Raw genomic sequence first — 18,645 nt, forward strand, 5'->3', positions numbered from 1 at the left:
CAAGCCCGCCCTTCCGAACCAGGGAGGCAGAAAGCCCCAGGTTCAATCCCTGGCATCTCGCGAGTAGGGATGGGAAAGACCCCTGTCTGAAACCCTAGCAAGCTGCTGCTGCCGCCGGTCAGTGTAGGCAACGCTGACACACACCTGCGGCTTGCTTCTACACAAGCCAGGCATCTTTCTACGCTCCTCGACGCAACTAAATGGCTTAGCCAGCAGGTGGCGCTGCGGGACAAGCGCGACGTTCTCTCGCCGTGGCCTCTATGGTTGGAGGCCACTTCCTCTTCAGGCGGAGAAAGCAGCAGCCCACGTGGGTGGCCAGGTAGGTTTGCGCGCTGCCAGGGGGCATGCAATCCTGGACGGGGTTGCTGCAGTTTGGATAGAGAGCAGCTTGGGCAGGGAGGGTGGGCTGCAGATCTCTCTCTCTCTCTCTCTCTCTCTCTCTCTCTCTCTCTCTCTCCCCCCCCCCCCGTTTCCAGCTGAATTTCTTACTGGCTCCGCAGACCACAGGGACTAGCAACTTGAACTTTTCTATTTGCAAAATCAGGGAGGGAAGGAGGAGCAGAATTTGCCAAACCCAAACCCAACCTGTCGAGCCTTCATCCCTGGGGGCAACTGCAAGGGCCTCGCGGTGCTAATCCTGTGGCATTGTTGTTTAGTCGTTTAGTCGTGTCCGACTCTTCGTGACCCCATGGACCAGAGCACGCCAGGCACTCCTGTCTTCCACTGCCTCCCGCAGTTTGGTCAAACTCATGCTGGTAGCTTCGAGAACACTGTCCAACCACCTCGTCCTCTGTCGTCCCCTTCTCCTTGTGCCCTCCATCTTTCCCAACATCAGGGTCTTTTCCAGGGAGTCTTCTCTTCTCATGAGGTGGCCAAAGTATTGGAGCCTCAGCTTCAGGATCTGTCCTTCTAGTGAGCACTCGGGGCTGATTTCCTTCAGAATGGAGAGGTTTGATCTTCTTGCAGTCCATGGGACTCTCAAGAGTCTCCTCCAGCACCATAATTCAAAAGCATCAATTCTTCGGCGATCAGCCTTCTTTATGGTCCAGCTCTCACTTCCATACATCACTACTGGGATCTAGCTGAGGCTTTAGCTGCTGTTATCCAGGGTGCAGCAATGACCTTCAGACGTGGGTGGCTTTTAAAAGATGCTCAGGCAAACCTAGGCTGGATATGGATTGCCATTTATTATGCCACCACCTCAAGGTGGTGTGTGCATGACTTTCTCTGCTCTTCCGCTCCCCTTTTTATCCTCACAACAACCTTGTGAGGTAGGTTAGGATGAGAGACAGTGAGGTCACTGAGTGGCTGACTGGGGATTCAAACCCTGGTCTTCTAGAGGCTAGCACTCTAACCATCACACTACACTGGTTAACTAAAACAAGTTCTCATGGTTCTGAATTAAGGGCTGATTTAATATAGGAAGATGCTGTGTACGGAGTCAGACCCATGGCTTGTCTAATTCAGCCTTGCCTACATTGACTCACTGTGGTGTTTCAGATGGTACCCAGAGATGCCATGGACTGAATCTGGGCCCTTCTACATGGAAGCAGATGCTCTGCTTTACTAATACTCAGTGATGCTCCTACCATTGCTTTCGGAATTATTCAACCCCCATTGCAAATCAGGTTTATTATCAAAATTTACAGACTTTCAGCTGTTTGCAATGAGCACATAAAACAAAAGCAATTGAAGTAGCTCAACACAACGGATGCTTCAAGTGGTTCCCCCAAATTCAGCTGAAATTGCTTAGCAAACTGTAGATGATTTATGAGTGATAAATAACAATTCCTGCATGAACTGCTGGGTGGGGGAGTCAAGGCCAAGTGGAAAAGCCTAGAGCACATCAGATCAAAGTTGATTTGGGGATTTATTATTATAATTGTTATTTTATAATTATTATGCATGCTCAGGTAGGGCTTACAAAACATACCAACTAATTGCGCATTTCTCAAAATAGCTAAAATACAGAACAAAACTATGTCATCAGGCCGTTAAAATGTAAATGCCCATGATTCAAATATATGATAATATAGCACACCGTTTAAAAGTGGAAACTCTGGGCAGGAGATATTGGAAAAAGTTTCTGTTTCAAGATTTTCCAGAAAGACCACATAATCCATGTTGATTTAGCATCTTGGTCCCCCCCCCCCTTTTAAGGTTGAGAGAAAGGCATATTGAACATCAGAGATGGCACTTCACCTGTCTTTTAAATCTGGCCTCTGGGACGCTGCAAGACTGCCCTGCGCCTTTGGAACCATCCGACGTCTCTCCACGCGGAGAAAACCTCAGGGGGGGGAGCGCGAGCTTCCTGGTGGGGTGAGCAGCCAAGTGATTCCTGATCGTGGGCTTGAAACAGCCATGGACCAGAGCGAGGCCCAGCCACATAAACCCTGGAAGGGTCGTGCCCTTCGGAACGAGTTCTGGCGGCAATTTCGTGCGCAGACCGTGCCGTCTGACAGGGAGGAGCTGAAGAACTTGAGGAACGACGATTTCCCCGAGAGGAAGAGGAGCCCCCCGCAGAAACCCCTCCCCGTCGAAAGGACCAAAGGCTCAGAGATCTTGTTTGGGGTTGCTCCCTGCTCCTTGGCTCTGGCCAGATCCAAGAGGAACTTTTTCCAACTCTTTCTCAAGGCTGGCAAGGGCACTCCATCGCCTACGCTGGAAGAATTCTCCTGGCGCGCCAAGGACAGGGGGATTCCAGTGAAGGTGGTTCAAAGGAAGGTTCTGGATGGCCTCTGCAAGGGCGGTGTCCATCAGGGCGTGTGTCTGGAAGCCACGCCCCTCCGCCCCATTGGTTGGCAGGAGGCACCGCCCCCTGAGGCAGAGGGAGTGGGGTCGCAGCTCCTTTGGCTGGCTTTGGAGGGGATACAGGACCCCATGAACCTAGGAGCCGTCTTGCGGTCTGCTCACTTCCTGGGTGTTGACAGGATTGTGATGAGTCAACGGAACAGGTAAAATAGCACCAGGTGAATTATTTCAGGCATGGGCCTGTAGCTCAGGGGCAGAGCATCTGAATGCGGGGAGCCAGATCCTTACCTGCCTATGTGATTCAGCACTGGCATGAGGACTAGAATCTTAATTTGTTTTTAGCTGAACAACCAGAACTCTGGGATAAAGCATCTGCTTTGGGGGCAGAAGGTTCAGTCCCCGCCATCCTGCCTGCCTGCAATTCCTTAGGAGCAAGTGCCATTGACCTCGGTGGGGTTTACTTTGGAGCAATCCTGCGTCAGGCCAACTTGAGCACAGGCTGTGGGTTAGAGGCAGTTTTTCCATTCTCTCTGCCCCTGCGGAGACAGGTGTTGCTAACAGAACCAGCTTGGGGGGATCTGCTGGGAAGCATTTAATAATTTTTGCCTCTACCCTGGGCTTCTCTCTTTGTAGCTGTCCCCTGACACCTGTGGTCAGCAAAGCCAGCTCGGGGGCCATGGAAATTCTGGACGTATATAACACAGATGATCTTCAGAGCCTTCTTAAGGTAACACCCCCCACAAACTTTTGCCTGTTTTTCTTTTAAATGAATGGTTACAGGCAACTTCCTGTACGCCCAAGGCATGCACAACCGCACTCATTGTTGCAAACCTGGATGTGGCGTGAGGAGGGGCAAAAACGGCGCAAAAATAGCGTCTGGCAGTCCCATGAGCCTTTGCACTGTTATTTGAGGCCTGTGGGAAGTTGGATTTTAAGCAAGGAAGTTTGGAGAAAGCGTGTGTGGTGGAGTTTGGTGGATTTTTGGTTTTTCCAGGGTTTCCAGAGGGTGTTTACAGGCCTTTTCGATGGTGTTCCCAGTATACGTGATTTTGCTTAAATGCACGGTGTCTCAGAATGTAACCCCCATGTCAATGGGGAGTTGCCTCTACATTTTTATCTCGCCTTTCCTCCAAGGAGCTCAAAGGGGTGAACGTCGTTCTCTCTCCTTCCCCAATGTATTCTCACAACAACCCTGTGAGGCAGGGTAGGATCAGAGACAGAGAAAGGGTCACTTGGGGAGTTTCATGAATCGGTGGGGCTTTGAGGCCTGGTCTCTCAGGTCCAACACTCAGACCCCAGGAGTGACTCTCCTGTAGCGCTCCAGATGTTGCTGGACGCCAGCTCCCACAATCCCCGAGCATTGGCGGTGCTGGGGGGGGCATTAATGGGAGTTGGTGTCCAATGATCTCCAGAGAGCTACAGCTTCCCTGACTCTGCTCTGACCGCCTTTGTTCTGATTCAGCAGCAGCACTCCTCTTAAATTCACACGGTGAGATTGCTTGCAAGCAAAGCACTGGGAAGGACGCTAGCTTGTCTGCTTTGTATGCCAAAGGTGCTGGGTTCAATTCCACATGGGGCTGGGGGAAAGCCTCAAACCCCGGAGAGCTGCTGCCAGTCAGAGTTGACAACCCTGAGCTAGATGGACCGATGGCTTGGCTCGGCTTAAGGCAGCTTTCTGCGATCCCATTTTAAACCCCCTTTCATCCAGAACCAAGGGGACTAGAATCTTTGTTTCCAAGTTAGAATGATCGTAGCTCAGTGCTTTGCATGCAGACGATCCCAGATTTAATTCCTGACGTTTCTGGGTAGGGCTGAGCAAGGCTCCCTGTCTGAATCCCTGGGGGGTTGCTGCCGTTCAGAGCATACTGCATTGACCCGGATAGACAAATGGCCTGACTCTGTAGCAGACAGCTGGTCTCTTATTCCACTCTATTCCTTTTGCTCTGATGCATTCCAGCGTCTCTTCTGCCTTGCTTGGAATGGCTGCTGTGCCCCGTTCAGCCACCCAGTGGCAGCATTGTACAAGCTTTTAAAAATAAGTTGGATTTTGCTAGGTGGCCAGCCTGAGGTCCATACGAAGTGGGGTGTGCACATAAGATTGAAAGCTGGGTTTACAATAGGGTCACCAGACGTCCCCGTTTCCCGGGGGCAGTCCCCGGATTTGCGAATAAGTCCCCGGACAAATGCCATCCCCGGAATGTCCCCGGATTTCATCTAATGTCCCCGGGAAATGCAGCAGCGGCAGTCTCAGCAGCCCGGAGCAGTTGGCTCTGGCTGGCTTCAGGAGCTGCTCAGAAGTCCCCGTATGATGGTGGTGCAGGGGCTCTCAGATGCAGCTTCCGGGCTGCCTCCACCTTCCCTGACCCCAGCAACTAAGCTGTGAAGGGAGGCTTCATGCTGCCGATCAGAGCTTGTGTGCAAGCAGGAGGGGGGCAGGGATCTCTCAGCTAGGCAAAAGGAAGCCTCCCTTTGCAGCTGAGGGATCCCTGCCCCCTCCTGCTTGCACGCAAGTAGGAGTTGGAATGGGGCTGCTCCGAAAGGCAGTGTGAAGTCTCTCTTCCCAGCTGAGGGATCCCCCTCCCTCCTGCTTGCACGCAAGTAGGAATGGGATTGGGGCTGCTCCGATGGGAAGGGAGACCTCACGCTGCCTGAGCCTCGCTGCCGCCACCACTCTTGGCCCTCCTTCTCCGCCTTCCATGCCTGACCCACTGCACACCGCTTCCCCACCACCACAGAAGAACCAACAACTCAGGGGCTGCCCAGGCTCATGGAGAAAGGAGATAGAAGTCTTGGAGGAAGGCGGTTGAGGTCAGGCGGCTGCTGCCCCTCTGCCACCGCCATCGCTGCAGCATCAACGTCCAAGTGTCCCCGGATTCATTGAAAAAAATCTGGTAACCTTAACAAGTTGGGAAAAGGATGGAATTAACCTGATGAGCACCTGCCAGGTGTATCTGGGCGCCAGGACACACATGACACAAGCCCAGGACCCGTCTTCCCACCAGTTGGGCATTGAGTCGGCTGAGAGACGATTTAATGCTGGCTGGCCTTTCAGACAATGAAAGGCAAATGGCCTAATTTTTCAGCCGCCTTTTCTCTGCCCCTTTCCTGTGGGTCTGGGGAGCCTCCCCCTCCGATCTCTGCCAGCTGCCCCACTCTGGAACGACCCCATAAAGAGGCCATTAAGAAGGTTTTGCAACTTAATTGAAACATCTGTGTGGACTGCTTCCCTCTACTATAAATGTGCAATTTATGAACATTTGGGCCGTTGAGGCGTTCTGTTTAATTGGGTCCACGTTAGCCGACTTCACCTTTGCTGCGGAGTGGGCATAAATCCCAGCGTCGTTACGGCCTGGAAAGGGCAGGTTTTTTCAGAAAACGAGGCAGATTTTTCTCCCCCCCCCCCAAAAAAAAGGATTTTGTAGCTGGTTGTGTTGAAAGGATGAGCTGGGAGCATGTATGCAATAGCAACTTGTTTTCCTGGATCAGAGCAAAGTCTGTCTGGGAGGGGCTGGACCTGCTTCCCTCTTGATGTCATTAGATTCCACCTCCAGTCAGCCCCAGCCAGCAGGACCAGTGGTTAGAGATGATGGGAGTTGTAGTCCGGAAGCACTTGTGCTAAGCTGTTTCTATGCCCCCCTCTCACAGTAGCTAGAGGCAAGACCTTTCCTAATTCCCTCCAAGGAGCTCAAGGAGGAGTACAGTGGTACCTTGGGTTAAGAACTTAATTTGTTCTGGAGGTCCGTTCTTAACCTGAAACTGTTCTTAACCTGAAGCACCACTTTAGCTAATGGGGCCTCCCGCTGCCGCCGCGCAATTTCTGTTCTCATCCTGAAGCAAAGTTCTTAACCCGAGGTACTATTTCTGGGTTAGCGGAGTCTGTAACCTGAAGCGTATGTAACCTGAAGCGTCTGTAACCCGAGGTACCACTGTACGTGGCTCTCCCCCTCCTTGCTTAGTCCCCACAACAACCCTGTGAGGTTGGTTAGGCTGAGAAGCAGTGACTGGTCCTGCCTGTCCCTGCAAGCTTCATGGCCGAGTGAGGATTTGAAAATGATAAGAATAATAATTAATATTAATATTAATAATGTCTCTGGACAGCTTCCAACAGAATATTAAAAACACAATAAAACATTAAAAACTTCCCCAAACAGGGCTGTCTTCAGATGTCTTCTAAAAGTCAGATTGTTGTTTATTTCCTTGACATCTGATGTGAGGGTGTTCCACAGGGCGGGTGTCACTACCGAGAAGGCCCTCTGCCTGGTTCCCCGTAACCTCGCAGTGAGGGAAACGCCAGAAGGCCCCCGGCGCTGGACCTCAGTGTCTGGGCTGAACGATGGGGGTGGAGACGCTCCTTCAGGTCTACAGGACCGAGGCTGTTTAGGGCTTTCAAGGTCAGCACCAACACTTTCAATTGTGCTCGGAAACGTACTGGGATTTGAACCCTGGCCCTTGCCTGGCACTCTAACCCCAGCTCCACACTGGTGCTCAGTTTGATGGGTCCTCCACTCCAGCGGCTGGAGAGAGACTCCCAGCTATCAAGGGATACTTGGACTTCCTCTGGGTTTGAATTCCTGGCTGCAATGGAGGTTGGGCCGCCTCGCACCAGGGAATAGTTTGTCAGATGCTTTTGGTTCCGTGTTGAGGTTTCATTTATTGTTCTTAACCCGTAGTGCTTCCTGGGAACCCATGAAGTTTGAGTTTCTGATTTAAACAGTGAACAAACAGCAAACCAGCACAGATGTATCTTTTTCTTCCATATCATGGAAGTCAGAATTTATACGAAGTAATCCTCAAGTTTGCCTTTTTCTCTTGCTCCTAACTCACCCCCCTTTTCTTCTGGAAGGCAAAATCAGAGCAAGGATGGGAAGTCCTTGGAACAGCTGCCCACACCAAGGACCTGGATTCTGTCCCCACCGTGAGTTGCTTAGATTTCCGCTGGAAGGGACCCGCCATACTGCTGCTAGGTATGTAACACTGCGGCACTTAAATTTTCAGGAAGCCCTGTGCAGTGGTACCTCAGAAGTCAAACATAATCCGTTCCTGAAGGACGTTCGACTTCCGAAACGGTCGATATCCAAAGTGCAGCTTCTTATTGGCTCTTGCAATCGGAAGAGCCAACCGGAAGCCGCTTGTCCTCCGCGTCAGAGGTTTGGCTTCCGAAAAATGTTCGCAAACCGGAACACTTACTTCCAGGTTCATGGTGTTCGGGAGCTGATTTGTTCGGGAGCAAAGCCGTTTGAGTACCAAGGTACCACTGTATTGGGAAGTTTTTTATGTTTCATGTTTTATTATGTTTTTATTGGTGCTGGGGCGGCCCAGCCAGATGGGTGGGGTATAAATAATAAAGTTGTTGTTGTTGTTGTTTTGGAGGGCCAAACTTTTGCAGAGAAGCTGGCCGTAGCTCAGGGATAGAACAGGTGCCAGGTTCAATCCCCAAGTAGGGTTGGGAATGATTCCAGGCAGAAAACCCTGGAGAGAGGCTGCCGGTCAGTGTAGACCGTATGTGTGTGTGGGGATGGGGAAGGGTTTGCCAACATGGAATCTACGGCCGCTAGTGTCTTATGGCTATTTCCCTGAGCAACAGCCTTGTGAGGTAAGCTAAGCCAAGAAACAACAAAGCGGTTAAAGATTCCACCCCCCGCCCCTGTTAGCCGAGTAGCTGGGAGAGGATTTGAACTCGCCTCCCCCCCCGCCCCACATTTACCACAATACCACATTGCCTCCAAGACCACATAGCTTGGAGGTCTTGCGACACCCCTGACAAATGAAGGAAGGCAGCTAGGAGACTGCAAGGACTTGGGTCCGGGGTGTGCTCCAGTTTTTATTTTATTTTATTTGTTTGATTGATTGATGTAACCGCCCTTTGTCACAAGATCTCACGGCCGTCCGCAAGATAAAATACGAAGTAAAAGCACAAATAAGTACAGTGGTACCTCGGGTTAAGAACTTAATTTGTTCCGGAGGTCCGTTCTTAACCTGAAACTGTTCTTAACCTGAGGTACCACTTTAGCTAATGGGACCTCCCGCTGCCGCCACACCGCCGCTGCACAATTTCTGTTCTCATCCTGAAGCAAAGTTCTTAACCTGAGGTACTATTTCTGGGTTAGCGGAGTCTGTAACCTGAAGCAACTGTAACCTGAGGTACCACTGTAGTTGAAACAAAAACAACAATATGATAGCCCCCTTTTCCACAAACGCCATTTAAAAGTCTGTAAAATATTAGTCAACCAAAGGGTTATTGTGGGATATCGTACCATAGACAGCCCTCCAGACCTTTCTAGACTCTCAGCGTCCCTGGCCATTGGCCGGTCTGGCAGAGGATGCTGGGAGTTGTAGTTGCACAACCTCTAGAGTCTCACAGATGCGCCACCTCACCCTGGCTTTACCTGTGCCATACCAAAGTATTGTGCACCAACCGTCTGCCAGCCCATCGATTTTCGGAAAGCTGAAAGAGAACAGGGAAGATATCTTCCCCGCTGTTGTTTATCTTCAGCACCTGGTTTTTAAGAGAGTGTCTGCATCCGAACATGGAGGGTCCCTCTCAACCCCTAGGGAGGGCCGCCGGTTCCCCTGTGTTACAGTACAGAAATGCACTTTTTGCCTTCCACAGCCAAGGAGTCTCTCCTGAGTTATGCGCTGGGGGCTGTTTGCCCGTGGCTGGGAGCATGAGAGATGCTTTGGGTTATTTCTCTGCGGCGGGAAAGGCGGCGGTGCCCCAATGGTCCCCTTTCCTTTCCTTGCCAGGCTCATCTTTAACCGAAACGCTGATTGAAGCCGGGGAGCTGACAGGACGCCGCGGCGTCGCTCCCGGGGCTCGGATACCTTTTCGATTACAGGGAGGAAAGAGATACTGGCAAGTCGGGGGCGGGAATGATGAGCTGCGGGGAAATCCATCTCCACAACGGGTGGCGGGATGACGAGCCGGGGACTGCGGTGACAGTCGGGGGCTGTTACTTTGAAGGACGGCTCGGCTCGTCCCTGCGAGGGAACGGAATCTCTTTCGGCGGAGCGGAGGGGCTCCCGAGAGCGGGCCGGCCTCTTCTCGCCGGCGATGATTTCCACTCTCTGTTGAGCGCTTGGCAGAAAAGAGAAAATTGGACAGGGCAGGGAGCCTGGGAGATTTGGGGGAGAGGAAGGGGCCTGCGGTTTGCAGAAGTGCGAGGAGAAAGGAGAATCTGAAAATTTGGGGCAGTTGGATGGGGACAGAGGAGGCCCATCTGCCTGTTAACTGCCCTGAGATCTTGTGATGAAGGGCGGCAGAGAAAACTAATAAATAATACTAATACTAATACTAATACTAATACTACAGTGGTACCTTGGGTTACAGACGCTTCAGGTTACAGATGCTTCAGGTTACAGACTCCACTAACCCAGAACTTCGGGTTAAGAACTTTGCTTCAGGATGAGAACAGAAATCGTGCTCCGGCGGTGTGGTGGCAGCGGGAGGCCCCATTAGCTAAAGTGGTGCTTCAGGTTAAGAACAGTTTCAGGTTAAGAACGGACCTCCGGAACGAATTAAGTACTTAACCCGAGGTACCAATGTAGTAATAATAAAAATAATAAAAATAATAAATTTTATTTATATCCTGCCCTCCCCAGCCAAGACCGGGCTCAGGGCGGCTAACACCCAATATAAAAACAATGGATTGAAATACAACTTAAAAGCAAGATTAAAATACAACATTTAAACATTAAAATACAGCCTCATTTCAAATCAAAAACTTTTTGGGGGATGAAAACATCAAGTCTTCACCAAGGCTAACTATCCAGACTGGTCCTACATGGGCCAGGAAAAAGCCAGGGAAGTCCCCAAATTGGAGTTCCATCACAGAAGGAGAAAGGAAAAAAGAAAGAGGGGGAGGGAATCAAGTTAATTCCAAGACAAAGGCCATGCGGAACAACTGTGTCTTACAGGCCGTGCGAAAAGAAATCAGATCTAGTCTAGCATACTGATCTCACAGAGGCAAACTAGAAGCCAACTGTCCCTACTTGGGATTCCCCTTGACTGTTTTTCAGAGACATACTGCCTCTGAGGCGGTGCATAGCCATTGTGGATAGTAGCCATCGATAACCCTTTCCTCCATGAATTTGTCCCACCCTCTTTTAAAGTCCTCCAAGTTGTTGGCCATGCCTGCTTCCTGTGGGAGGGAGTTCCGTAGTTGAACTGTGTGAAGAAGTCCCTAATGTCTGTCCTGGGTAATTGTATACACGGGTGGCGCTGTGGGTTAAACCACAGATCCTAGGACTTGCCGATCAGAAGGTCGGTGGTTTGAATCCCCGCAACGGGGTGAGCTCCCGTTGCTTGGTCCCTGCTCCTGCCAAACTAGCAGTTTTAAAGCACGTCAAAGTGCAGGTAGATAAATAGGTACCATTTACAGAATGGTAAATGGCGTTTCCGTGCGCTGCTCTGTTTCGCCAGAAGCGGCTTAGTCATGCTGGCCACATGACCTGGAAGCTGTATGCCAGCTCCCCCAGCCAATAAAGTGAGATGAGTGCCGCAACCCCAGAGTCGGCCATGCCTGGACCTAATCGTCAGGGGTCCCTTATCATGGAGGTGGTGTTGCTATCTCATGCTCTGGGACATTGGCATGGATCATGCCCCCCCCAACATCTTTTAAAAAAAGCATCTCAAGTGTTTCTGGGTGGGTGGTCAATTTGAGGGAGATTAAATTGGACAGGGGAGTGATCTTGTGTAGGATATTGTTGGCGGGGGGGAAGAATAAATTAATTTAAGATGGATGTTAATAGAGAGGATTTGGGGGACGTAACGAATAAGTGTAATTGACCTGATCTGGAGAAGAGGATCTGTTGGGGAATTAATTAGGGGATGAATGAATTGGAAGAAAAAGTGATCTGGGGTGGCTGTGGCAGGGGGGAACAGGACAAAGTAATTGAAAAAAATATTTGAGAGAATTGCAGATCGGCTGCCTTGCCTTCTGTGGTGGTTGAAGTTTGGATCTCATATAAATTCTTTGCAAAGTTGTGTTCTCTGGATCTAGGCCCCAGAAGCTGTCCATTCATTTCAGTGGGTCTGTTCTGAGCATGAGTTATGTTGAACTGCAATCCTAGATCATTTAAAAGGATCTGGCAGCACTTCGGCCAAACTCCATTGGTCGTTTGTCTCGGGACAAGCGCCCAGAGAAGCAGTTTCTCGTCAGCTGTTTTCCAATTACCAAAGAGCCTGATCTTAATTATCGCCAACAGCTTCCTGAAACAAATTCAGCCTCATCCCAAGTTTATTTACCTGGGTATTTCTGCCCTGCCTTTCAGCCCCAAGGGGTTAGCGGACTTTTTAACAAGAAAACACAAGCCCTGTCTGATAAAATCCATAATCTAAAATACAAACACACCCTACTTTAAAAAGAGCCATGGGGAGTTGAAAAAGGCAACTGAACCAAACTCATTGCCTGTTAATCAAACATGTTGAGATCAGGTTCAGGGGATGAAGATGGTGATGTTAGGGGAAGAGGACCTATGAGGGAAGCATGATCCATTTCGTCTGGAGAACACAGAATCGTAGAGTTGGAAGGAACCCCAGGGGTCATCTAGTCCAACCCCCTGGAATGCAGGAATCACAGCTTGCACGATAGCCCTTTTTCAAATATCTGAAGGGCTGTGGCACAGAACAAACATTTATTTATTCAGTTTATATACTGCCCTTCATTGGTGCCTCTCTCTTTTATTTCAATATCTTTTTGGTTCTGATTTGCTTTCAGATATTTTAAAAAAGAAAAGGCACCAATGCTAAACGACAACATATCCTCGCACTAATGAAATAAAAGCAGCTTTAATGCAAGAGTCGCCAACTTTTTCAGTCCATAGGCTTATTTGGATTTTTGAGCGAGAGTTTTGGGCTCCCACCTCCTCTGGTCCATTTCTCCCCTTCCCCTCCTGCGAGTCAGCCCCCACCTTGAAAGAGAGAATCTTACACACACACACACACACACACACACACACACACTGCTTTTCCCAAGAGATCTGGGTAAAAGTCAGAGCTTGAGGAAGTGGGAAAGAACTCTTCCTACTTCTTTCTCCAGCTCTATGTTTTCTTAAAGGGATGGAAACAACGTTATTTATGTCCAAGGGTGTGGTTTTTTGTATGTGCCCCTCAGAGGCTCCATGAGCACTTAGGGCAAGACCATGAAATTAAAATCCTGGCGTTTTATTGCCTTGTGTTTTGCCCGTGTGCAGGAAATGAAGGTTACGGCCTTTCTCCGGGGACTAGAAGCTTGTGCCAAAGGATGTTGACCATTTTCCCAGGGCGAGAGCTGCCGCCTGGGATCGAGTCCTTAAATGTGTCTGTTGCAGCTGGTAAGCGATTCTACCTTTGAACTCATCTCTCCTTGAAGCTTCTTCCTTCCTGAGCAGGAAAGTAAAATCTTGCCGACTGTTGAAACTCTTCTAACACTTTTTTTGTTCTTTTTCTTTTGATAAAATTCTTCCGCAGGAATCCTCTTGCACTCGATCTGCAGCCAAAGAGAGAGAGACCCGTGATGCTTCTATAAGAAAAACAAAACAAAAACACTGTGCCTTTGAGGAACTCGCCCAGAAGTTCTGAGATTAGGGGAAGCTGCGTCCGGGAATTTTCTGGGCCAGAAGGAAAGGATTGGAACACAGTCCTCTCTTCTACTCTCTTCCACCAGACAGGGTTGGTGGAGCAGCAGGGCCACAAGGCATCCACAGCTGTTATGTGACAGAAGGTGTGTAGGTTTGTGTGTGTGTGTGTGTGTGTGTGTGTGAGAGAGAGAGAGAGAGAGAGAGAGAGAGAGAGAGAGAGAGAAAGAGAGAGAATGTGCTCTGCAAGAATTTTAGTCCTGATGATGACTTTAAACTCTAGTGCATCTCAGTGCGTAGAGTCCAGGCATGTCCAAAGTCTGTCTCAGGGGCCCAATCCAGCCCCTGTAGCAGTATATTTCCTGGGGTACAATCCTAAAAAAGGTCAACAACTTCACGGCCCTTCACTTCATCAAATCTGGCCCTATTTGAAAAAAGTTTGGACACCACTGGACCAAGCATCGCACACACCTCATGTATCTCAGTGGGTAGACCAGGTATCTCTAAAACCCCCCACGTTACAATGGCTGCCCAAATCTCCGGAGTATTTTGATCTGTTTGTGCGTTGGCCAGTGGTAGGTGAGCTCAAGCTGGGCAGAGGAATGACCCCGTCTGATCCAACCTGCCTCTCTTAGCCTGGCGAAGGTGGTTTTGGATTCCTCTCCTCTGTAATCTCAAAGGTGGAGGGGTTCTGGGGTTGAGCAAGGGGTTAAGACTCCATTGAGTGCAGTGCAAAAATTGCGAGAACACTTTACAGATATAGGAAGATGAGCTACTGAGTCTGGCTAGTGGTCTGCCTAGGCCAGCTTTTCCTTTGCCTCTGGAGTCTTCCCTATGTATGGTATATCAGAAAAAATAGATTCCGTTCTTGGCAACGAGGATCCATTTCAGTCCTGTGTACCTTGGCCTGTAGCAAAACTATTAAAAGAACGCAAGCGAAATGTTTCATTTGCTTTGCTTTCCCTGTTCTGCAGAAGTCTGGGTTTTTTAAAAAAAACAAAAAATAAAATAAAATGTAATAATACAGCATTATAAAAACCCGGGAATTGGTTTGAAATTTCAGTTTCTTAGGAAGGAGGAAGTATATTCTTCCCACTAGGTGGTGGTAAAGATGCAGATTGCGGTTTGCTTCACTATGGGCAGAAAACAGTTTTATAGCAAGATATCATTTCATCCTTTCTTGTTTGCTGGAAGGAAATGGGAATAAAAGCCATTTCTTTATCCTTGATACCGAGCTCTGATTCTCTGTATTTGTGTATGTGCGTATTTTGTATCTCTCTGCATGAGAAACCATTTTTTTATTAAAAAAAATGGAATGTCATTTTGAGGGCAACGATTTTATATTACTAATGATTATTTGAGAGATTTCTAAATGCTTTTCAAGAACCCCCCCCCCAAAAAAAAAGTGGTGTAGGAAATAAACATGAAAGTATAGCAAACTCTGAAACTTTTTTTTTTTTTTAAAAAAGCCTACTCTGTGGTAGAAAATAACGACAGATGGCGGCAACAAAATACCTCATTGTACAAGACTGGGTTGTATCTGAGTTAAGCCATGCTTGAAGCAGACCAGTTGAAACCACTGGACTTAGGTTAGGCCCTGTACTGCGCTATACTTTGAAAGTGGGATTGTACTACTTTAAACAATCTTGGCTCTCCGCAAAGAATCCTGGGAACTGTAGTTTGTTAAGGGTGCTGAGAGTTAAATTTCTAGTTTGCCGTGTCATAAGAACAGAAGATGAGCCCTACTGGGTCAGCCCAAACTATTCAGAACAATGAGGACTGGAATCTTAAATCTTAATAATAAAGGGTAGGGCTTCCACTGATTGATAGAAAACTTGCTTTTTACGCAGAAAGCCCCAGGTTCCGATTTCCAACTAGGTCAGGGTGTCTTGCCTGAAACCTTGGCGGGCTGCTGCCGGTGAGTGTCTAGACAGACTGACGGTATGGTCGAGTACAAGTTTGCATACTGATCTCCTATGTTTCTAAATGCAATCATTGCCTCCTCCTGCTCCTCCATTTAATTTCCTGGGTATTTTTAAATGTCAAAAACGTCATTTTTTATAATCTTCCTTTTTCTTTCTTTTGCCTTAAGCCTGAATATAATTGTCCTTGTGATATAACTGTAGAAAAGCACACCCCAGTGTGTGTGTGTTTTTTTAATGAAAAAGAAAAACACCCTCCCAGCTCCATATCATAAAGGAGAATTTTAATTGTCACTTTTTGCACACATCAGCACGATCGGAAACAAGCTCCCTGATTACTTTTGCGGTTTTGTACACAGCCGATCTTTTGATACCTGGAGAAGGAGGAAGAATTGTTGTGATGGTAATTTGAAAGTGACTTTTCTCATCCCGGTTGTCTTGTCAGGGATTTGTTTCAGGGATGTCTTTTCCCGAAAGCAGATAATAATTTTTATGCCATCGGTGGTGGTGGTGGGAGGCTTTCCCCCCCGGCAACTGCACCACTGAAATGTGGGTTCAATAATCAAAGCGTCTCTGAAGACCAAAAATAAGAGCTCTGTTAAAATGTTTGTCTGCATATGGTATTAGATTTTTGCCAGACTCACCTGATAAATGGAGAGATCTCAGGAATCTTTCATGTCCGGTTTCATTTGGAAACACAGGACTCTTCCGATAGTGGAGATTCTTCGGCTTTTGAAATAAAAAAAATCCTTCCAGTAGCACCTTTAAGACCAACTAAGTTAGTTCTTGGTATGAGCTTTCGTGTGCAAGCACACTTCTTCAGATACGTTGATGGACTTCCATTTCATGCGGCTCAATGTGGTGCCTTCCATGGTTCCAGTTACAGATAGGTAGCCGTGTTGGTCTGCCATAGTCAAAATAAAAAAAATCCTTCCAGTAGCACCTTTAAGACCAACTAAGTTAGTTCTTGGTATGAGCTTTCGTGTGCAAGCACACTTCTTCAGATACGTTGATGGACTTCCATTTCATGCGGCTCAATGTGGTGCCTTCCATGGTTCCAGTTACAGATAGGTAGCCGTGTTGGTCTGCCATAGTCAAAATAAAAAAAATCCTTCCAGTAGCACCTTTAAGACCAACTAAGTTAGTTCTTGGTATGAGCTTTCGTGTGCAAGCACACTTCTTCAGATACTTGGTATCTGAAGAAGTGTGCTTGCACACGAAAGCTCATACCAAGAACTAACTTAGTTGGTCTTAAAGGTGCTACTGGAAGGATTTTTTTTATTTTGACTATGGCAGACCAACACGGCTACCTATCTGTAATTCGGCTTTTGAGGTTTTCATGGTCAATTATCAGCTTTCCTCTCTCTGAAGAAATTTCAAGACAGGTGGGGAACCTCAGGCCTGTGATGCACTGAGCGTGCAGCCCTTCATCATCTCCATCTGGCCCCCGGGATTCACTCCCAAGTCACACCCCCTTACCCCAGGCCACACCCCTCCCTGGCCCTGTGCCACACCCTCCTTGAGTGTTTGTATCTGTGTCCTTTTGCTCTGAGAACACCTCTTCCTTGCCTGGAGAAGGATCTGTGCAGGTGTTTGCAGGAGCTAGCCTGACCACATGAAGGTAAAATTGACACCAGTTGTTCCACCTACATTTGCCTCTGGCTCCGCCTACCTCCTTACATGTGGGGAAGGACCGTGGCTCACTGGTAGAGCTCTGCCTTGCACGCAGAAGGCCCTAGATTCAATCCCTGGCGTCTCCAGGTTCAGTCTGTAGAGCAGGAGGGGCTCGATCTCACGGTTTTGGGTTCGAGCCCCACGTTGGGCAAAACATTCCTGCATTTCAGGGGGTTGGACCAGACGACTGGTGTGGTCCGTCCAAACTACAATTCTGTGACTGGGACGCTGACACACTGGGGAGCCGCTGCCAGTCAGTGTAAAAAGGTAAAGGCAAAGGACCCCTGGACAGTTAAGTCCAGTCAAAGGTGACTATAGGGTTGTGGCACTCATCTTGCTTTCAGGCTGAGGGAGCCGGCGTTTGTCCATAGACAGCTTCCTGGGTCATGTGGCCAACAGGACTAAACCACTACTGGCACAACGGAACACTGTGACGGAAACCAGACTGCACGGAAACGCTGTTTACCTTCCCACCGCAGCGGTACCTATTTATCTACTTGCGCTGGTGTGCTTTCAAACTGCTAGGTTGGCAGGAGCTGGGACCGAGCAACAGGAGGTCACTCCGTCACGGGGATTTGAACCGCCAAGCTTCTGATCGGCAAGCCCAAGAAGATGCCCAGTGGTTTAGTCCACAGCGCCACCCGTGTTCCGCCAGGCATTGTGGACAATACTGAGCAAGAGGGACCCAATGGTCTCACTTGGGATCAGTGTTCCCATGTGCTCTCCCCGAAACTAGCCCATAGTGCAATGTGGCCCTCAGGCTGGGAAAAAGTGGCTTCCCACCCCTGTTGTAGCTTGCCCCCCACTCGCTCTTCCCAAGGAGGTCCAAGATGCCTCCAAGGAACCCCAGAAAACCAATAACGCAAAGGAGATCATTGCATTTCTACGCCGTGACACATGCCTTGTGTGTGTACGTCACATCAACGGGATTCAGAACATAAAAAATCCTGGACGCCGAGGGCCCTCTGGCGGTTCCCTCACTGCGAGAAGCAAAGCTGCAGGGAACCAGGCAGAGGGCCTTCTCGGTAGTGGCGCCCGCCCTGTGGAATACTCTCCCACCAGATGTCAAAGAGAAGAACAACTACCAGACTTTTAGAAGACATCTGAAGGCAGCCCTGTTTAGGGAAGCTCTTAATGTTTGAGGCATTACTGTATTTTAATATTTTGTTGGAAGCCGCCCAGAGTGGCTGGGGAAGCCCAGCCAGATGGGTGGGGTATAAGTAATAAATTATTATTATTATTATTATTATTATTATTATTATTATTATTATCACCTGCAGGATCAGGCCAGTGGCCTGTCTAGTCCTGCATCCTGTCCTCACAGCGGCCCAGTAGATGCCCGTGGGAACCCAGCAAGCAGGATCTGGGTGCGAGAGCCCTATCTTCAGCTGTGGCTTCCAGCGACTGGGACTCAGATCCATTACGACCTCCAACCGCGGAGGCAGAGCATAGTTACCGTGGCTACCAGCTACTGGTACCCTTTCCTCCATCAATTAAAGAGCTCCAGGTGTGCTCCATCCAGCATCCATCACCAGCCTCGCCCTCCTTGGGAGACTTCTGTCAAAGGCCTGTTTCCCCACCTCCCTCCCTCCTACCCCACCAACCCAAAATAAACAAGTGCTGCGGCCTATTATTATATCTTGTTTCCTGCCCCCTCCTTTTCAGCCGCGTCTACCTGAGTCAACGATACCTCTGGGTGCCTTGCAGAACCCTCCAGCCGCGCCAAAGCGATAATCGGCGTTTG

At 49.0% G+C, this 18,645-nt stretch overlaps 1 protein-coding gene across 2 annotated transcripts; it reads left to right on the forward strand.

The window, feature by feature from the left end:
* Positions 1-258: 258 nt before the first annotated feature.
* Positions 259-14,533, forward strand: MRM1 (mitochondrial rRNA methyltransferase 1). 2 transcript variants are annotated; one of them, XM_080983159.1, is made up of 6 exons: positions 259-319; positions 2,161-2,954; positions 3,385-3,478; positions 7,595-7,715; positions 12,943-13,062; positions 13,199-14,533. In XM_080983159.1, the coding sequence occupies exons 2-6, from the start codon at positions 2,191-2,193 to the stop codon at positions 13,243-13,245; spliced, it is 1,146 nt and encodes a 381-aa protein (XP_080839285.1). In that variant the 5' UTR covers positions 259-319; positions 2,161-2,190; the 3' UTR covers positions 13,246-14,533. The 2 variants fall into 2 exon arrangements, with proteins under 2 accessions (XP_080839285.1, XP_080839284.1); XM_080983158.1 differs by lacking the exons at positions 12,943-13,062; positions 13,199-14,533 and adding an exon at positions 9,496-9,993.
* The last annotated feature ends 4,112 nt before the right edge of the window (positions 14,534-18,645 follow it).

Source organism: Podarcis pityusensis, assembly GCF_964106645.2.
Source record: "Podarcis pityusensis genome assembly, chromosome: 15".
Classification (NCBI taxonomy): Eukaryota; Metazoa; Chordata; class Lepidosauria; order Squamata; family Lacertidae; genus Podarcis; species Podarcis pityusensis.